The sequence below is a fragment of the Leptodactylus fuscus genome, chromosome 1 (assembly GCF_031893055.1).
Source record: "Leptodactylus fuscus isolate aLepFus1 chromosome 1, aLepFus1.hap2, whole genome shotgun sequence".
Classification (NCBI taxonomy): domain Eukaryota; kingdom Metazoa; phylum Chordata; class Amphibia; order Anura; family Leptodactylidae; genus Leptodactylus; species Leptodactylus fuscus.
Window position 1 is genome coordinate 207,538,271 of NC_134265.1, and position 21,972 is coordinate 207,560,242.

Here is a 21,972-nt window from a genome sequence, read left to right on the forward strand (position 1 = left end):
CATGGAAATCCCTGTCAGTTTGCGATTTTCGCAAGCTAACTTTTCCCCATAGAAATGCATTGGCCAGTGCTGATTGGACAGAGTACAGAACTCGACCAATCAGCGCTGGCTCTGCTGGAGGAGGCGGAGTCTAAGATCGCTCCACACCAGTCTCCATTCAGGTCCGACCTTAGACTCCGCCTCCTCCGGCAGAGCCAGCGCTGATTGGCCGAAGGCTGGCCAATGCATTCCTATGCGAATGCAGAGACTTAGCAGTGCTGAGCCAGTTCTGCTCAACTACACATCTGATGCACACTCGGCACTGCTACATCAGATGTAGCAATCTGATGTAGCAGAGCCGAGGGTGCACTAGAACCCCTGTGCAAACTCAGTTCACGCTAATAGAATGCATTGGCCAGCGCTGATTGGCCAGAGTACGGAACTCGACCAATCAGCGCTGGCTCTGCTGGAGGAGGCGGAGTCTAAGATCGCTCCACACCAGTCTCCATTCTGGTCCGACCTTAGACTCCGCCTCCTCCAGCAGAGCCAGCGCTGATTGGCCGAATTCCGTACTCTGGCCAATACACCGGTGGAGTAGTTGAGCTAAGCACACAGATTCAGCTCTGCTTCAATCAGCGCTGGCCAATGCATTCTATTAGCTTGATGAAGCAGAGTGTGCACAAGGGTTCAAGCGCACACTCGGCTCTGATGTAGCAGAGCCGAGGCTGCACAAGGGTTCAAGCGCACCCTCGGCTCTGATGTAGCAGAGGCGAGGGTGCACTTGAACCCTTGTGCACCCTCGGCTCTGCTACATCAGAGCCAAGGGTGCACTTGAACCCTTGTGCACACTTGGCTCTGCTACATCAGAGTTGATGGTGCGCTTGAACCCTTGTGCACACTCTGCTTCATCAAGCTAATAGAATGCATTGGCCAGCGCTGATTGAAGCAGAGCTGAATCTGTGTGCTTAGCTCAACTACTCCACCGGTGTAGTTGAGCTAAACACACACATTCAGCACTGCTTCATCACGCCAATACAATGCATTAGCCAGTGCTGATTGGCCAGAGTACGGAATTCGGCCAATCAGCGCTGGCTCGGCTGGAGGAGGCGGAGTCTAAGGTCGGATCAGAATGGAGACTGGTGTGGAGCAATCTTAGACTCCGCCTCCTCCAGCAGAGCCAGCGCTGATTGGCCGAATTCCGTACTCTGGCCAATCAGCGCTGGCCAGTGCATTCTATTGGCGTGATGAAGCAGTGCTGAATGTGTGTGTTTAGCTCAACTACGCTGGTGGAGTAATTGAGCTAAGCACACAGATTCAGCTCTGCTTCAATCAGCACTGGCCAATGCATTCTATTGGCGTGATGAAGCAGTGCTGAATGTGTGTGTTTAGCTCAACTACGCTGGTGGAGTAATTGAGCTAAGCACACAGATTCAGCTCTGCTTCAATCAGCACTGGCCAATGCATTCTATTGGCGTGATGAAGCAGTGCTGAATGTGTGTGCTTAGCTCAACTACGCCGGTGGAGTAATTGAGCTAAGCACACAGATTCAGCTCTGCTTCAATCAGCACTGGCCAATGCATTCTATTGGCGTGATGAAGCAGTGCTGAATGTGTGTGTTTAGCTCAACTACGCCAGTGGAGTAGTTGAGCTAAACACACACATTCAGCACTGCTTCATCACGCCAATAGAATGCACTGGCCAGCGCTGATTGGCCAGAGTACGGAATTCGGCCAATCAGCGCTGGCTCTGCTGGAGGAGGCGGAGTCTAAGGTCGGACCAGAATGGAGACTGGTGTGGAGCGATCTTAGACTCCGCCTCCTCCAGCAGAGCCAGCGCTGATTGGCCAAAGTACGGAATTCGGCCAATCAGCGCTGGCCAATGCATCCCTATGGGAAAAAGTTTATCTCACAAAAATCACAATTACACACCCGATAAAGCCCCAAAAAGTTATTTTTAATAACATTCCCCCCTAAATAAAGGTTATCCCTAGCTATCCCTGCCTGTACAGCTATCCCTGTCTCATAGTCACAAAGTTCACATTCTCATATGACCCGGATTTGAAATCCACTATTCGTCTAAAATGGAGGTCACCTGATTTCGGCAGCCAATGACTTTTTCCAATTTTTTTCAATGGCCCCGGTGTCGTAGTTCCTGTCCCACCTCCCCTGCGCTGTTATTGGTGCAAAAAAGGCGCCAGGGAAGGTGGGAGGGGAATCGAATTTTGGCGCACTTTACCACGCGGTGTTCGATTCGATTCGAACATGGCGAACACCCTGATATCCGATCGAACATGTGTTCGATAGAACACTGTTCGCTCATCTCTAGTTACACACACATTATTTGCCATGTTGATGAACTGTATTTGCATCAACTTTCTCATAGCTGGAGGAAGACCATTCTGCTATAGCCCCTTGAGGAAAATGGGTCCGCTCTGGGCTAGTCCCACCATCTTTGCTGATTAGTAGCAAGAACTCCCTCCAAGTGGGTGGTAAATTTACCTAAAAGTAGTAAAAAGAGAGTGGAGAAGCTCTAAAGGATGTATCCCCATCTATGATACTATCTATACTGCTAGCTTATCTAAATTCAAAAGCTTTCCTAAATTCATTACTCGTTTGCCTAATATGTGAATTATTCTTCTTATTCCTCTCGCTACTCTGCATTCACAGCGAATTGCAGTTTGCTGATAAAAGCACAGGCAGGGATGTTATTTCTCCATGTAAACACAAAGATAACATTAGGTGTACTGCAAGTCTGTTCTCTACTCTGCAGAATTTAAGTTTTTTTTCTCGCCAAACCTATTTAATGTAATATACATTTACTGTACATATATTTGATCTGTATTTATAATAGATTTCTAGTAATCATATTAAATAATCTCTCATGGCAAAGGCAATGTCTGTATGTACTGAGTTACTTCATAGTCCCCTTTTCATCAGTCAAAGCCCACCAGATTGTTGAAGAATACAGTGAAGTGAGAAAAAGAGTCAGCAGACACACTGATGAGACAGAGAGATGGGAAAAGCCCTTCACATTTTGCATGGCAAAAACAGGCACTATGAGACGGTTCATTGTGATCTTTGCTAAGGTACTTCTTTTCTGCTATGTGGCTGGAATTATAAAAAAAAATTAAGTCTAAAGTCTCTTTTAGTGCATGAAGATGTTCCATGTAATCACCATATCTGCAGCTTTGGAGGAAGTGGAGGACTTCCATAACACTGGGATGCAGGCCCGAGCTGCATTGACCAGATATTTCAAAGAAGATTTACAATAAGCTTAGAGGGAGAAGGTCTGGTGCACCCCATCCCAGAAGTCCCTCAGCTCCTCACACTCCCATAAAATATGTAGTAGTGTCCCTTCCTCATGTGCCACATCGCCAGCACCTTGGAGAAGCAGATGGGATAATCTTATGCATGGTACCATCTAGTTAGGGGTTTGTAGCCTTCTTCTTGGATCTTCTCACAGTGGAGCTCTTGTGAGCGAATTCATGAATCCTGGAGCATTGGTAGTCTGAGAACACGGTGTGTGGAGCAGTTTCCAACTTTGTCAGGAAGGCAGGTTTGTGACCCAGAGGAGGGGAAACCAACAGCAAGTAAAAGTCCGATAGGGAGTGCCTGACCGGGCCAGACCAGGAACAGGTTCTCCCAAATTGTGAGAGGGATCGGTCAAATCCCAGAGAGTCAGGAAGCAAAGAGAGGAAGTGCATGAGATGAAGGCCTCTCTATGGACCCAGTGGAGGGAGGTCCGGTAAATCTTTGAGACAACCAGTGTCCAGCAGAGCAGAAATGCACTGCTCAGTGTCTATATTATTATTATTATTATTGATGTTTTATGGCACTTTCACATTAAACACTAATTTATTGTATTTTACATTTGATATTTTTTCTATTTGGCATATCTCACACCATGTTTGTATACATTTTTTATTTTGCTCACACAATTTACACTATTTCAAATTTTGATATTCACTATTTATACAGTATTTTAGTTTATTATTTGATGGATTATATCATACATTTCTATCATCCTATAAAGTTATTAGAACTTGTATGTATGATAGTTTTCAATTCATGGGATTTCCATCTAAACCTGGGGCCCCACATTGCAAATACGCAGTATTTTGGCGCGTATTACACTGCCTGCAAAGTGGATGCAATCCTGGTTAATCCCCACATTGCAGAAAAAAAATCTGCAGCGAAAATGCAAATGTTTTTGTAAAATCCCATTATGGCTAAGTCGTCAGACTTTCTTTTGAAAAGCTCTGCAGAAATAAACGTGATGCGTTTCTGCCTTTCTGGGAGTGGTTCGCTATGTGGGGTGTTAGCCTAACAATATGACCTACCTGGCTCAGGGCGATACCGAGAGGGTGTGCGGTAGGTTCTGCTCTTGGTGAGGCTGGGTGCATGTCATGAGCTAGCAGACAATAGCTTAGTGGATTCACCACACCAAATGTGAACATAACACTCATTTTTTATTTACTGTAGTGAATTAACAGCAAAATGAGGACCTTACCATTGGAAAAACATTTTTTATACCAAATCAATGTTATATTTTTTTGTGAATAGATTATACGATGGGAAACATTAAGTTATCGTGCAGTTATGTAGTTGTAGCAGTCATCCAGGTACTAATCTGTGGGTTGTATTCTACAGTATTGCTGATAAGGTTACTACTATATGGACACTACTACATGATTGTCTTCTATATGGGATTAATCTGAATCAATTTTTGGAGGTCACGTTGTGCATGTGTTATGTTTTTCTTGGATAGATCATAAATATGTGATCTGTGGGGATCACCACCCTGACCCCATACACATCAGTTAGGCTAGTAACCTCTTGATTGCTACAAGCTACTAGTGGATGGGGAGCGAGTGCAGCACCATTCCTATATTCCTATACTGCTCCAACAGATCACATACAGATGATCTATTTTAGGGTGCATTCACACGGAGTAACATGCTGCGTGACCTGGCACGTGTACGCTGTGTGAGATTTTGAGCGCCGTATACGCTCCCATTGATTTCAATGGGAGCCGGGAACGTATACGCCGTGTTATTTTGCGGCCGCAAAATCACGGCCGCAAAATAATGCGGCGTATACGATCCCGGCTCCCATTGAAATCAATGGGAGCGTATACAGCGCTCAAAATCTCACACGGTATATACGTGCCAGGTCACGCGGCACGTTACTCCATGTGAATGCACCCTTTAGGGCTTTTTAGAACATTTTTAGTCAGTGCATGGATTTTTGTTGAAAAATTCCATTAATAAATACTTAAAATATCATAGAAAATTAACTATGCAGAATAGTAAAAATACCATTTCAAAAATACAGCATTACCTCAGTTACAGCAAACACTCGCTTTCCACAGGGAACCATTTTATACCACTTATCATGCAGAGTGTCCATGAATCCAGATGACTTATAACGACTAATGAACTCAGATATATTAGATGTTAGGGCAGAATTTTGGGGTAGACCAATTCCATAACCTAGAGTATAAATGGGAACATATGATTTTTGAGTTTTTCTTATACAATGTGTATTTCCTAAAAAAAAAAAACAACAACTACAAAGTTAGTATAATCCTACCTTCAATGGCAAAGGGCTTTCCTACAGTCAGCAACTTACAGTCTGAGTCTATGGATACCTCATAATCCAACAGAGCTTTATCCATAATAAAAGCATTTAAAGTTGGTGGGTCTGTCCTACAAATAAGGAAGCAGAGGACAAAGGAAAACATCACATTATCAGACTCCTCTTCATTCTAACACAGAGTAATCTAATCTTTCGTCTTTGAAAGTTCCCTTTACTTGTAACTTTTGTACATACTGTCTATATCCCATACAGGTCAGAAAGCCCAGAAGAGAAATTTGAGGTGATCATATGCCTCAGATTCCTCTTCATTTTCCGAAGCTCTAGTATCGGAATTCGATCTCATCTCTCCGCCGAGATGTGTGGGACTAATCTGTGGCAAGATGCTTATTTTTCAGCTTCCTGTTCCAATCTCTGCCTCTCATTGAAAACAATGGGAGGCAAAATCAACGCCAAATCTTCCACTAATTTGGGGGTGAAATCCACCATAGAATCCACAGCAGATTATGTGGTGTGAATAATTATTATAAATTAAAGAAAGCAAGATAGTACTGTACTCAAGTTAGGAATTTTATTATAATTTGGAGTTCCATTGTACTCTACATACAATATTTATTAATTTAAGAAATTTTACAGGTTTCAAAATTCCTTAAAGGGGTTGGCCACTTTCAGACCAATATTGACAAAAAAATTGTACAATAAAAAGATATACAATTTTCCAATATACTTTCTGTATCAATTCCTCACGGTTTTCTAGATTTCGGCTTGCTGTCATTCATTCTGTTACTTCTAGAGGATAAAAGCCTGGCCATGGTCATGTGATTTACGGTCCATGGTCATGTGATGAGCACACAGGTGCACAGCTGATTACCAGGCAGTTGTCTGATTACTGGGCTGTGATTATAACGAGCGGCACCTGTGTGCTCATCACATGACCATGGACCGTAAATCACATGACCATGGCCAGGCTTTTATCCTCTAGAAGTAACAGAATGAATGACAGCAAGCCGAAATCTAGAAAACCGTGAGGAATTGATACAGAAAGTATATTGGAAAATTGTATATCTTTTTACTGTACATTTGTTTGTTAATATTGGTCTGAAAGTGGCCAACCCCTTTAAGGGTTTGCCAATTTAGAACAAAAGTTTGATTCAGTCTCATCCAGAAATGCAATTTGTCTTACGGATCATACGAGAGTCAACACAAAATAAATATATCACAAACTATATAAATGATTCAGAAAGGTACTAAATGAATTGACAAGCTGGAGGAATAATCCAACGAACATAGGACTAACAAATAGATGGATTTCATGGAAAGAAAATGTATAAATGAGTAAAAAAAAAAAAAAATAGATGTGAAAAGTAGAGTGATGTAGCCGACATCCACAGGACAAACCCCAATAATAAATGCAACACATCACAATACAATGGGCAATAAACCATACAGGGGCATAACTAATGGGGTAGCATCAGTAGTGGCTGCCCCGAGACATTAGGGGGCCCCTGATGTTTTTTTTTTTTTTAATAAGCTGTTACCTGTTGGAGTAACTCTGTGAAATGTTCGTCTTGGGGTCCCGCCATTCCTAGTTACACAACTGAAACCATACATGATGTAAATGTAACAGTACCACATGCTGGGCAGCAATAAATGAAATCGTATAAATGTCAAAAAAGTGTATCCCTAACAACAGGAGTTTGTCCTGGGATGGATAGCCATGTCTCAAAAAGTTGTATATGATACTCTGAAGGTACCTAGGGTTCTATTTAAGGGTGAATTCACACTGAGTAAACGCTAGCTTATTCTGAACGTAAAACACGTTCAGAATAAGCGGCGTCTAAAGCAACTCCATTCATTTCTATGGGAGCGGGGATACGAGCGCTCCCCATAGAAATGAATGGGCTGCTTCTTTCACTCCGAGCAGTCCCATTGAAGTGAATGGGGAGTGCCGGCGTGTACGCTCCGGCATGAGCAGAGCTTGCCGTATACGCCGGCACTCCCCATTCACTTCAATGGGACTGCACGGAGTGAAAGAAGCAGCCCATTCTTTTCTATGGGGAGCGCTCGTATCCCCGCTCCCATAGAAATGAATGGAGCTGCTTTAGACGCCGCTTATTCTGAACGTGTTTTACGTTCAGAATAAGCTAGCGTTTACTCAGTGTGAATGCACCCTAACACAAATACAGACATAGTAATGTCAAAGTGACTGCAACAGGTATGGCTTTGGGTGAACGGATGGTAGAAGGTGGTAACAAACAGCCTTCTTTTAAAAATGGTCCAAAGATGATCATGTTTTGGGGGGTACATATCTATGGATGTGTACACATGGCGATATATTGGAAGAAGAATGGCTTTAGAAGCTCTTCAAAATCATCTTTTTTGTAGGGAACAGTGAAAGGTCTGGTGTTTGGATAGTGAAGATGCAATAAGATTTATTATGCTGGTGGGGGTGGTAGAGAAAAGTACTGAATTTGCTGAGCTGAGATGATGAGTGAACTACACTCCACAATCTCATACGTTCCCTCCATTATTTTATGCCATTGCTTACTGCAAGTACCGGCCAACTATGGCCTGACACTACTACTATTGGTTGAACCACTTACTTTCTTACTGGTGGTGGCGGATGATGTGGTATGGATGATTCCTTATCCTACATTAACCTGTCTTTTGTCATTCTGCACTTTTATGGAACAAAGACTCAGGGGTTCCAGTGTAGTGTGACGTGTCAAATTTTTGTAGTGTTTGGCAAAGGAAAAAATAAAGTCAAATTCTGTTGTATCAAAATGTATAGATGTAGTGGATACCACTTTAAAGTGTTTGATAATGACAAAAAAGGTGACGAATTATGCCAGAAATATTCAAAAACATTAATTTTGTTTTTTTTTTTTTGTAATTTTTTTGTCTTTGACACAGTACAGATTGAATTTCAATGCTTTGACTCTGAGACTTGCCATTAAAGATTGTTACAGTTCCTATAGTATAGTGTCAGACCCCTGCTGATCTAATGATTGGTACTAAGGCAATGTGAGTGATCCGTGCTGCTCACTTCCTGTACAAACTGTAATGGGGCTTGTAGGTACTGCAGCACTGCCCAATGACATCTTTGGGGTAGCACTGCAGTACCTATACTCGCCTCTAGAGTGTATGGTGAATGATCAGAGTGGCTCTCCTGTGCTGCCAATCAATCTTAAAAAGTGGATAATCCCTTTAAGAGCTTATTGTATAATATCCATTATACATTTAAATTCCCCTATTGGTGGTTTGTTCTTATATTTATAGCAACTTCTGTACTGTATCATTTGTCAATTGTAGAGAAGGTCTTGTTCAGGAGGTTTAGTGTACACAATATGAGGTTCGTACATTCACACTAGTATTGCACTGTACTTTTTATGAAAATGACAGACGCTATGATGAATGATCACGATTTCATAAATGGGGTCCGTCAGGTGCTCATGGTGTCTGTATAATGGATCTGGTATCAGGTTGTGACTTTTGGTATGAGCTGAACAGAGAATATGCTATAGACCTCATAGGTGTACCATTGCTTCATCTCAGTGGTGTAACTACCGGGGTAACAGCTGCCACAGGCCCCGGGACATTAGGGGCCCGGCGACAGGCACCACTGCTGCGTTTTTTTTTTCTTTTTCTTAATAGGCTGTTACCGGCTGGAGTTACTCCAGACGATAACGGGCCCTATTTACTTACTGATCCTGGCAGGGGCCGGGATCAGTAAGTGACGACAGGGGCCCCACAAACACTATTATTATACTCGGGGGTCTTTTCATAATTGTTCATGGGTGTCCACAGTGGGGCATAATAGTATGTGCAGGGGCCACTATGGGGCATAATACTGTGTGCAGGGGCCATTATGGGTCATAATACTGTATGCAGGGGCCATTATGGAGCATATTACTGTGTGCAGGGGCCATTATGGGGGATAATACTGTGTGCAGGGGCCACTATGGGGCATAATACTGTGTGCAGGGGCCACTATGGGGCATAATACTGTGTGCAGGGGCCACTATGGGGCATAATACTGTGTGCAGGGGCCAATATGGAGCATAATACTGTGTGCAGGGGCCACTATGGGGCATAATACTGTGTGCAGGGGCCATTATGGGGCATAATACTGTGTGCAGGGGACACTATGGGGGAAAATACTGTGTGCAGGGGACACTATTGGGGATAATAGTGTGTGTGTGTGTGTGTGTGTGTGTGTGTGTGTGTGTGTGTGTGTGTGTGTGTCTCTGTCAAAAGTTCGCCACTGGGCCCCGCCATTCCTAGTTACGCCACTGCTTCATCTGGGTGATTATGGCTATTGGGCTACTTAAAGAGGACCTTTCACCATATCCGGGCACATGCAGTGTTATATACTGCCAGAAAGCCAACAGTGCTGTCGGCTTTCCCGATCTGTGCCCGGTGCAAAGAGCTTACGGTGCCGGTACCGTAGTGCTCTATGGTCAGAAGGGCGTTTCTGACCATTAGCCAGAGACGTCCTTCTGCCTCGCGGCGCCTATCGCGCTGTGCTGTGGAGCAGGGAGGAACGCCCCCTCCCTCTGCTCACACAGCTCGTCCATAGACGAGTATTATCAGGAGAGGGAGGAGGCGTTCCTCCCTGCTCCACAGTACAGCGCGATTGGCGCCGCGAGGCAGAAGGACGTCTCTGGCTAATGGTCAGAAACGCCCTTCTGACCATAGAGCACTACGGTACCGGCACCGTAAGCTCTTTACACCGGGCACAGATCGGGAAAGCCGACAGTGTGCTGAATTCAGTCGGCTTTCTGGCAGTATATAAAACTGCATGTGCCCAAAAGTGGTGAAAGGTCCTCTTTAAGTAGGTCATTATCAATTAAAGATGTTTAGTTATGTAAAGTTGTTGATGGATGTTAAGTTTGGAAAAAAAAAAAGATGCCCCAAATGTCATGTTAAATTATCTAACAGTTGTGCCCACCCTGTCACTGAAATGCATCCTCACTTTAACATGCGGACTCCATCTGATGTGGATGGGACGCTGAACCTTCGCATATAGTTGTGGATTTCAGGGAAACTTTTTTTAATGTATTGCTCTGCACTGCTTTCCCAAACTGTACCAAAGCGGAAGCCCTGAGAAGGATGATGGAGCTGTAGAGACAAACAGATCATTAATATGCAAAGCTGATAAGATACAATTTTTTCATACCCAAAACTCCATATTAAAAGGGAGTCTGTCACCAGGGTGAAACATACAGTATTAAACACAATTCAGCAACACAATTCAGTGGGTGAGGCACACCTGAATGTAATGCCTTTATCTCCATGATAATGTGTGCCTCCATTGCTGAGATATTAATTTATTTCACAATATGCAAATGAGCAGTCTGGAACATCAAGGACAGCTCTATATCTATGCACCACACTGTTCTAATATGTCTTCCTTCCCTCTTCCTTTTCTTGTCCCTTTACTGGCAACGCTGAAACCTCAGCAGACCCTGTGTTTGTGTGCTGGTGTATTAGAGCAGTGAACCACAATGGAGCCTCCCTCTGTGCTCAGATGGCTCATTTGCATATTGCGAAATAAATGAAGATCTTGGCAGCAGATACACAACATATCATGGAAAAAAAAAAAGTGTTCATTCACACGTCCGTATTTGTGCGAGATCCGTGTTTTTCATGGACAGCACCCTGTTGATTTGTGATTGGTGTGCTGTACCTCTGTGAAAAGCAGATCAATTTTTTTTTTAGTCTCGTTTACTATGTATACAAAATACTTTGTATTTCTCTAGATCCATGAAGAACAGATAAGACGGGGATGTGATGTCTTCCATAGATGTGATGAATAATCATACATGAAAAAAAAGGACATTTTATTTATTTATTTTTTCCCGGACCTATGGTCTGCAAAAAAGCGCTAATGTCGGCATAAACTCATTAAAAGGAATCAGTACGTATGGTGTCCATTAAAAATACAGGCGCCATACGTATGTGAAATACAGACATGTGAATAAATCCTAACAGGAATATGAGTTGACGGACTATACCATAACACAGTTGATGGTGATATCACAGCAATTCCAGAATCATAAGAACTATTGGTCTCATCTCTCAGTGCGGATACCGGTTCTGCAGAAATTTACAATGGAGAAATAAATGCTTAGTGGTTATTGAGCTACTCACCTTTGGATCATGGATTCCTGACAAAGCTTCAAAAGTCTTATCCCCCACCATTACTGCAGCAAGGTTTGCAGTGTAGCTGGATAGTACAAGTAGACAGAAAATAGCCCATAGGTTCATGAGAACTCTTCCTGTGCAGCATTTTGGAGTTTTACTTGATACTGTCCTTCCAAAAAGAATAGCATAGCATAGGTTGAGTGCTGAAGAGTATGAAAAGATTTTCATCCGGTTACGTCCATGTGGAGTCATACCAAAAGGACTCTTCCATTCATAGAATGTAAGAAATAATGCGGTGATGTGCAAGGCCACAAAAATACCCACCCACATGGACCAATGTAGAGGCCACATGAATGCTCCAATAGGGGAGGCGGTATCTCGCATGCGAACCAAAATGCCAAGGCTGGTAGAATAGAATGGACTCGTAAAGTCTATAACCGTGCTTCGTGCAGAGTTTATGCTAAATGATGTGACAGCCATGTGAGCTGCTCCACTCAGTAAATCCCCAACTAGTCCTGTCCAGCGGTTGCCTTTCCGAGCTCCATATTTTCCATCTCCAACAATATAAAGTTCAAAGTCGAATCCCAGATCCTCTGATAACTTTTCTAATAAATCAATGCAATAGCCATAACAACAAGTTTTGTATTGTAGTGGCACAGAACTGTTTGGTGAATTTAGTTCTTCAAACAACATATCCAGTAAGGCAGAGTTATTTGTGTGAGGGTCCAGGCACATTTGTCCAGCTGGACAACTGCCATCAGCATCCACATCTCGAGTGAAAACAAAGGGATGTTCCACCAGGGTTACCACCCTGAGCTTTGTGCGTTGTGTCACCACTGGTAGTGGTTCATGTTTTTTTATGCGATTTTGCCACACACCTTCTTCAACTTCCATTTTCCCTTCATACCAGCCACCCACAGTTACCCAGGTTGGGTCTCCTAAAGAGTCACGGACCAGGCTCCATATCTTGTAGTGGTGATCAGTGTGGATGAGGTTATTGTTCATTAGATACACTTCACCAGTTTGTCCTGAGAAAGATGTATTGGCTAAATACCTATGATGAACAAAGTAATGTTAACATCTGTTTAACAGACTTGGCCCCACTCTATTGTCATCCCATATAAATGTGACACAGTATAAATAATCGCACTCAAACCCCCTTGGACTTTTGAGCAACAATAGAAAATCAATATAAAAATGGATTTAATTTAATTTTCTTTTGGCAAAGTTTTAGGGGCTGCTCTACCTGGTCCTGCCCAAGGTCTAATGTGCAAAACTTTTGTACCAACCTTTGACTCTTCACTTTCCAGTCTGTTTATTCAGTTCTGTCTGATACCTGTTACCATTTCCTTGATCTGTACCTTATTATGTTCTAGTTGTCCCTTTGATGGTGTGCACCAGTGTCTGATAGGTTCTTATACTGGGAACACTGCAAGAGGAAGCAATTTGGTGTCCTTCCTCCAGCAAAGTCCACATCCTGTATGGGAGTGTTAAAGGGTGAAAAACAGGTTTTTAACATATCTTCATCCCCTGTTCTATCCATAGGGGAAAAGCTTACAAATCTGCTGCTAAAATTAACATGCTGTTATCTTCAAAGACACATTTGTTTTTTGAAAATCAGGTTGCCTGCAGATTTTTTTCCCTACAGTATGAGGATGAGATGAAGTATAATTTCATGTATTTTGCTGTACTATAAAACACAGCATTTTCATTTCACCTGCATTTCTGCATCAACCGATAAAGCTGTGTTTCCACAATATGAAGTCCAAATCGTTAGGCTTAATTACCCTCCGTTGGAGCAAGAACATCCAATAACTCAGGCCTGGTTCACATCTGCGCATGGGTTTCCTAACCCCCATAAAAAAGTAGTTACCATAGACCACATAGACTATAATGGGGTCCGTCTTTTTTCCGCTTTGAGAAAAGTGCTGCCTACAGCGCTTTTCTCTTCGCATTTTTCATGTAGTGATGGGAACATAATGATGTGAAACATTCCTCATATGCAAATTTTTCTTGCTACTTTTTGTGCTGTATTTGGAGAACCCATCTTCTTTGCTTTCTCTACTTCCTCTGCTCTGTCTACAACAGTAAAGTATGCCTGTAGACCACTATGCCATATAGTTCTATACACTAGCACCTTAACTTACCTGGAATAATCAAGGCCAGGTAGCAGCATTCTAGGAAGCCCTGTCTAGTTGTGTTAATAACTAGCTTGCTGGAAGAGTCCTACCTATTGCTCTAAATGTCCTGATCTGCCCACATTGACCAACATTTTAAAGAATGTCTTAAAGAAACCTCTTATGATAGAAAAATGTCACAGATGGCCAATCTTGTCTACAGATCCTCCACTAGTCTCAGTTCCTGCTATGTCTGATGAGTCCCTGCAAGTTAAACTTGTTAAAGATAAATTCTTATGCAGACACCCTGCCAATCTATGTCCCATTGACTTGGGACAGTGGTAACCCTGATTTCTGATGAAACCCATGTTCCTGTAAAAACTGTCCTTAGTTCTTGTTCTGCTTTAAATTTCATTCCCCAAGCCTTAGTCACTCACCACTAGATCCCAGCTAGGCTTGTGAAAAAGCCAATCTGGACAATCAAAATGGATACTAACTCCCTGAACCAATCTGATTTGACAGAGCAACCCCGAGCTCACATCTGGATGAGATTTCTCTATACATCCTGCCCGATTCTGTTTACCCTCTGTTCTTGGGCTATATAGTCTACTATAGGATCTGAACCACTTAAGTGCTACGCAAAGGGGTTCATGACTTCATGAACCCCTTTCATGGGAGAGGGAGACCAAGAACTTCAGGAATAATTAATCTTTATATTTATACTTAATAGATTTAGGATGGGGTGGTTCCTATCCTACAGCCCCATACCTTGTTCTTGCTGTACAATTGTTTGTTTCATATTTCATTGAGTAAAGTACATTACAGTTTACCCTGAGCAGGATATTTTCATTGAAACTATAGAGATAACAGTCGAGATAACAGTCACTTTAAACATCTCTAACTTCAAAGCTGCGGGAGGCTGGAGCCGTGATCTTGCTCTTGTTTTAACTCAAAGAATGGTTTTAAAATGAGACCAAGATCATGTCTGTAGCCTAAGTAGAGTTTGAGAAATCACTGGTTAAAGTGAAGCTGCATATCCTCTCAGCTTCACTTCGACCAGTGTGTAGAACACATGCAAATGACAGTGTGAAGGGAGAGGAGAAGGATTTTATGTTCTCCTGTCCTTGTAACTTCAGATAACCTCAGGAGAGGAAGTGTCACAGACTTTTGTTCATTTATATGACCCCTCATTATCAATGAGAACCCATACTTGATATTTACTCCCTTATATGTCGCAGTCAATGCTGATCACAGCACCTAAGTGATTTACAGATAAAAAAGAAAAATAGAATTTCTCTTTTTAATGAAAAAAACAAACAAACAAAAAAACACACACACGCAATTGGTATTGCCACATCTATAACCACCTCTAAGCTAAAATTAGTAAGTAATTTATACGCACACGATAAACATCACATATTATAATATTCAGATTGCAGAATTGATATGTTCTATTCATCTCACCTCTCAAAGTAATAAAAACTAGTCAAAAAGTCATAAGTACTCAAATAATACAAGGTAAAACTACTTCCAAACAAAATGTAAAATGTTATGGAAGCTAGAATTCAGAGAGGGATAAAATATTACAGGCTAAAATTTGTTAGATTGCTAAAGGATTAAAATACACAAAAGGCACCAGAGTTATCTGCAGCAATATTTACTTTGGCCATAAATCCAAAATCTGCAATAAAAAGGTGACGTTTTCAGGAGGGTTTTTTTTTTTCAACTTTAATGTAATTGTTAGAGGGTTAATGCATTATTACATATTTTACGTATCTGCATGTTTTTGCTATTGTGCTTCTATATGCGATATATGAAAAAATTAAATTAAATTAATATTTGAAATATATTTAAGAAGCAAATAAAACGAAACCATGCTGAGTTATATATTTAGTATGTCCTCCAATCCACAGGGCTTTTTCCTTTCTCCTGAAGGATGACTCTTTGTGAGTTGGAGGTAAGTGGCTTTGTTATAAATATTGGCCTGATATTGCAGTCACATTTTCTGTTTCAGGCCTTGAGGAAAGTTTCTAAATTAAGGTTATATCATAAAATCCTGTTGGACCTATTTATTGTCCCTGCTCTAAGGGTAGCGGTTAGGGTGGAAGATGCAGAAAGTTATGGTGGGCTAATTTTAATAAATAGAAACTATTAAACTTAATGGTGTTGAACTGGCTGAGTGTTCATAACCTGCCTAAAGGATGCGGCAATCATAATGCCATTCAGAGGCAGCTTGGCTGCCAAGTACAGGTATGAAGATCTTAAGAAGGGTCATGGGTGCCCTCAAAGTGGACTGGCTTTGCTATAATGGCAAGCTAAACAACCCTTCCAATCCTCATTTGCAAAGAAATCAAACCATAGATGTCGAGAAATTAAGTAATGTATAGTAATGAGAAATGACACACAGAAAAAATTATTGAACAGTTATTGAAAGGTATTTAATACTTCATACAAAAGTCTTTGTTGGTGATAAAGCTTCAAGACGTCTCCTGTATGGAGAAACTAGTCGCATGCATTGCTCAGGTGTGATTCTGGCCCATTCTTCCACACAAACACTCTTCAAATTCTGAAGGTTCAGTGGGCTCCTTCTATGAATTCTGAGCTTTAGTTCCTTCCACACATTTTCTATTGGATTCAGGTCAGATAATTGGCTGGACCATTCTAGCAGCTTTATTTTCTTGCTCTGAAACCAATTGAGAGTTTCCTTGGCTGTGTGTTTGGTATCATTGTCTTGCTGAAATGTCCACCCTCATTTCATCTTCATCATCCTAATAGTTGACAGCATATATTTATAAACAATGTCTCGGTAAAATTATCCATTCATTCTCCTTTTAAACATTCCCTCACCATGATGTTCCCACATCCAAACTTCACTGTTGGTATGGTGTTTTTGTGGTGTAATGCAGTGGCTTTTTACCTCCCAACATAGTGTGTATTACGGTATCCAAAGAGTTAAATTTTGATCTAAAATAACCAGACTATAGTCTCCCAGAATTTCACAGGCTTCTCCAAAGAGTTATTGAGCAAACTTTATATCTGCTTGAGCAAGATTTTTGTTCAACAATGGAGTCTTGTGTGGTAAGAGTATACAGAAAATGGAGGTGGAGTACATTACTTATTGTTTTCTTTGGAACAATTGTACCTGTTGATTCCAGGTCTTTCTGTAGCTCCCCACAGATGGTCCTTGGCTCTTGAACAAGTCTTCTGATATTTGTTTTTATTCATCTGTCTGAAATCTTGAGCGGAGCACCTGGATGTGGCAAATTTATGGTGAAATTATGTTCTTTCCACTACTGGATTATGACCCCAACTGTGCGCACTAAAACAGTTAATAGTTTAGAAATTCTTCTGTAACCAATGCCATCATATGTTCTGCAGGTTGCTTAAGCTCACTGGTTTTACCTATCATGAGATGTTTCCTGTGTGGCACCTTAGTAATGAGACCCCTTTTTACAGGGAATCAGTTGAAGCCGCTGATATTATTTTTCACTATTATTCTGCTTGTTATTATTCACAGTTTTTCTAATGTCTGATAGATTTCAGTTGGTGTCAGGACTTGCCATGGCTTTTAGCACCTCTCTATCTTCATGTGGTCAATATTTTTCCCCTCTGTCATTTCTTATTACACATAACTTCATTTATCGACATCTATGGTTTGATTTCTTTACCTGTGTAGATGGGTTGATATCAATATCTGGTGAGAATTTCATGCCAATAGAACCTTTATAAATATACACAGTGAAAACCAGAAGTTTACATACGTTTTTTTTTTTTTTTTAACTGGACACAAAGTCGGACATGCAGGACACTGTCTGCCAGGTTTCCATCTTCTGCCGGCAGAAGACAGAAACCTGAAAACGGAGATCGTGTGCTGGTGTGAACCCAGCATATCTGATATGAAATCAGATTAAACCTTTCCCGTTTTAAGTCAATATATCCACAGGTGTGTCTCTAATTATCTCAGTTGTTGCCAATAAACCTATCAGAAGCTTCCAAAGACAAGACATCATTATATGGGCTGTCCCCATTTGTTTAAAGGCGTGGTAATCGTATTGCAGTTTTGACTTTGCAGAAAGTAATAAAAATACCTTAAAAAAATTCTGTCTCTCATTATTCTAACATTTGGCAAATACAGTTGAAATTATTTTAGTGAACTTGATTGACCTAAAACGGGAAAAGTTTATCCTGATTTCATGTCAGATAGTGAGAAAAACATGCCTATGTGTCTTTTTATAGTGTATGTAAATTTTTGGTTTCAACTGTATATACTTAGAAAATGGGTGACATATTCTATACTTATTTCAGCTTATCTATCTATACACACACACACACACACTGTAGTGCATCCTCTACCAATGTAAAAAAAAAATGTTATATAAAAAAACAAAAAAACAAAAAAACAAAACATTTATATATCTATACACTGACAAGCAAAAGGGTTACAATGTTTTGAAGTTTTGACGTTCAGGCTCCATATCCCACCATCCACTACAGCTTCAAACTTGAGACTACCATCATTTTATAGACAATCATCTTAAAGGTATCTCATACATAAATTTGACTTGCAACTGTTTAGCATATGATTAATTATGCAGATTCTTATCATGTAACTGCATTGTTACGGTTTTGCTCCAAAAAAAAAAAAAAAAAAAAAAAAATCTAAATTTTTATTATTTTGGAAATCCTTTTTTTTTTTCTATCAACACCGCCCTATATCCTTCTAGGCATGTTTTTCATCAGATTCAAGCATGTCTCAACTGAAATCTGATCCCAGGTGTCTTCTACACATTCCTAATGTTGGATCATACTGGTTGACTCACTTGGGTACGAATGCAGCTTTTTTTTTTTACAACTCTACCCGCAAGCATTCAATTGGTTTGAGGTCCGAGGACAAATTCAGCACCCAACACTTCATTATCAGTAAACCATTTTTTCGTTAATCTTGACATATGCTTCAGGTCGTTGTCCTGCTGGAACACTATGCCATCCTTTCCATACTCATAGTATGTGAGTGAGCGAAGTAACTCATTTTTTAGGATACTCACATATAGCTCAGCATTGAGACCACCATCAATTTTGGTCAAGTATCTAATTCCTTTGGCTGTGAAATAACCCCATACCATGAGGCTTACTCCACCGAACTTGCTAGTTTCTCCAGTTTCTCGATCCATTATCCCTCTTTTCCCTTGTTTCTTCCAGACCCATTTGCAACCATCAGAGCCCAGTCTATTGACTTTTGTCTCATCGCTCCAAATCACCTGTTTCCAATCTTACACTGTGCACTCTTCTTAGTTATTTTGCAAGCTCGAGCTGAGAATTCTTTTGACGATATTGAAGTCAAGGCTTCTTCACCTTTTTTCTGGCCAGCATTCCAGATGACTTGTGTAACCATCCTGGATTTGTACTAGTGACCTTTAGTTTGGGAATCAATCTTGTAATACAATAAGCTATTAGGAAAATGTGAGAATAGAGTTGTAATTTGAATTCAAGAAGGAAAAGATTTAAACCGCCAGAAGCAAAACTGTAACAATGCAGTTATTTGACAAGAATCTGCATAACTAATCGTATGCTAAATAGTTGCAAAACAAATCTATGTATGAGATAGCCAAGAGGACTATCTATAAATTATGGAAGTCTCATGTTTGAAGCTGTGGTGGATGGTGAGATATGGAACTTGAAAGTCAAAAGTTCAAAACATTGAGCAAATACTTAAACCAGACCTGGGCAATGTGCGGCCCTCTGACTGCTTCTATCTGACCCGCATAGCTAGTGGAAGGTTTTTCAAGGACCTGCGATGATGTCATCACAGCCTATCACCAGGATAGGCTATGACTTGTTAGTGGGCGGAGCCACACAGGACTGTGTGCTTGCTGCAAGCTGCCGGCAATGGGGGCTGCTGAATGATAAAGAGAGAAGAGACAGCATGTGTGAGCAAGAGGGGGGAACTAGGGGCAGTTAAACTTAATGCACATGTAGGGGGGACATTAAACTAGGGGGCAGATGGAGGGTGACATTAAAGGGGTTGTCCCATCACAAGGATCCTATCTATACTGCTTGTTAATGTGGATGTAAGACACTTCCTAAATAAACTGCTTCAGCAAAACTGCTTTGTTTGTCCACTATCTTACTTTATTCAATTCATTGTTGACACAGCCCTTGACTTATCTGCTCAAAAGTCAAGTGATGTATCTGCCTGCTCTCAGGGGGGAGGGAGGAGGGGCTAAGTGCACAGGAGCGAGCCTGTGTTTCTAGCTATTCCTGTGTCTACACCACGTGACCTACCTCCCTGCACTCAAATAGAGGAGAGGAGCTGCTTTCATTTCTGAACGTCTTCTGTTCTCTCAGTTATCAGGTTAGCTAATTCAATTGTGTTCATTATGGCAGAGACAGGCAGTCTCTGTATGTAACACAGAATGGAGTTGCTCCTGCCTGTACTTCATAGTCCAATATTGTGCATATAGTGTTGTTTGAGGACCTTTGATGACATCACAGGCCCTTCAGCCGCCCCATAGGATCACGCCATGTGTTGGGCGGAGCTACATGTTAATTTTGGGGCAGAGCTAAACGGCAGGTTGCACGTGAAACCCCGCTCACCAAATGATGCAAGAAACCAGGAAGAAAAAATTTTACAGTAGTGAAGACTGGTGAGTATGCTATGTGGGAATACCCCTTTAAACTGGGGCAGCTGGAGGAGGATATTAAACCATGGGGGGTAGCTGGAGGGGGACATGTCTGCCTCTAGTTGCCCCCAGTTTAATGTCCCCAATAGTTTCTGCTGGTTTATACTGGGGCACCAGGAGAGGGACTTAATACTGTGGGCATTTGGAGGGAAACATTATAATGTGGGGGTGTATAATGTTAGGGTGACTGTAGGAGGATTTTACTTTGTGGGACACATGGAAAAATGATGGAGAATGGGCGGAGTCAGTGAAGTAGGTGGAGCTAAATTTGCCGCAACGCGCATGGCCCTCTAGAACCGTGGCCCCATGGGAAATTAATTGCCCACCCCTGACTTAAACTAATAAAAAGAATGTGAATGGCAAGAGCAATACTTATCCTTGTTTTGGTGGCACTGCCACTAGCCACGGATTGTTGTACTTCCTGAATGAAGATGAGGTTTTCTAGCTAAAAGCTTAGGTTAGGCAGTACTCAGGTAATGAGTGATCAAAGTGTGCACATTCTACACAGTCTATGAGGGGTTGAACACCTCTCCACTTGATTCAGCAAAAAAGACAAAGTTGAACCACACTCTAAAAAGTTATGCTTCTTAATTATTTAATTGTCTTATAAATACAAAGCTTCCAGTTGAAATGCTTAAGGCAAATGAAAGTAAATTAGCAGAAAATTATGTGTCTGGGCAGTGCGTGAAACTTCCTGGACCCTGGCATACACACACTGTACCTAAGCGTCATACTAGATTCTCTGGTCCTTCCTGTATGTAAACGAGTGGCTAACACACAGCATTTTGTGCCAACAGGACTATAATAGGGTCTAATCATTCGGTGTGTGATCAAGTAGTCTACACAATGGATTTACCAGGCCTAAACTTAAGCTACTCATCCGATCCTTATTTTCTGCTAATTTACTTTAATTTGCCTGACTAGGGATGCCCAACCTGAAATGTTGCATTTATAACAGAATGAAATTATTAAGAAGTATAACCTTTTTGGAGTACGCTTCAACTTTGTCTTTTTAAAATTATTTAGCTGATTCTTCTCAGTCACAGTATATTGCATCTGAGAGCGATGTGATCTTGAGTCAGGCTTCTGTGTGTTCCTCCTCCTCTTCCTAGTTAACATGTAATGTACTGCACGGTGTTTCTGGACTCTCAACCATGTCTCACTCACATTCTTCACTGACACAGGTCTCTGGTAGTGATTTGGCATATTTGTTAAAGTCAGAGAAGTCTTCCTCAGCTTTTTAATGATCTGGGTGAGAACAGTTAGCACTGTGTGCAAGCAGAGGAGGAAGATTTGGTGGAGGGAGTAGTGGCGGGGGTCTGGTAATGCTACTACTACTGGTAGTTGTTCTGGTAGGATGACTAGGGGGTTATTTTGAGGTGGAAATTCTGAGGATATGCATGGCCATGATGATGTATTTGAAAATGAAGATTATGATGATCACATTGTCAATGA

General features: G+C 41.4%; 1 protein-coding gene across 1 annotated transcript in view; it reads right to left on the reverse strand.

Moving 5' to 3' along the window:
* GRIN3B (glutamate ionotropic receptor NMDA type subunit 3B) overlaps positions 1–21,972 on the reverse strand; it is a 116,920-nt gene that overhangs the window by 31,261 nt on the left and 63,687 nt on the right. Inside the window, exons 3-6 of the mRNA XM_075282939.1 lie at positions 11,727–12,774; positions 10,549–10,694; positions 5,571–5,686; positions 5,319–5,470 (exon numbers count right to left, since the gene is read on the reverse strand). Coding sequence (XP_075139040.1) covers positions 5,319–5,470; positions 5,571–5,686; positions 10,549–10,694; positions 11,727–12,774 — 1,462 coding nt within the window. The remainder of the gene's footprint in view (positions 1–5,318; positions 5,471–5,570; positions 5,687–10,548; positions 10,695–11,726; positions 12,775–21,972) is intronic.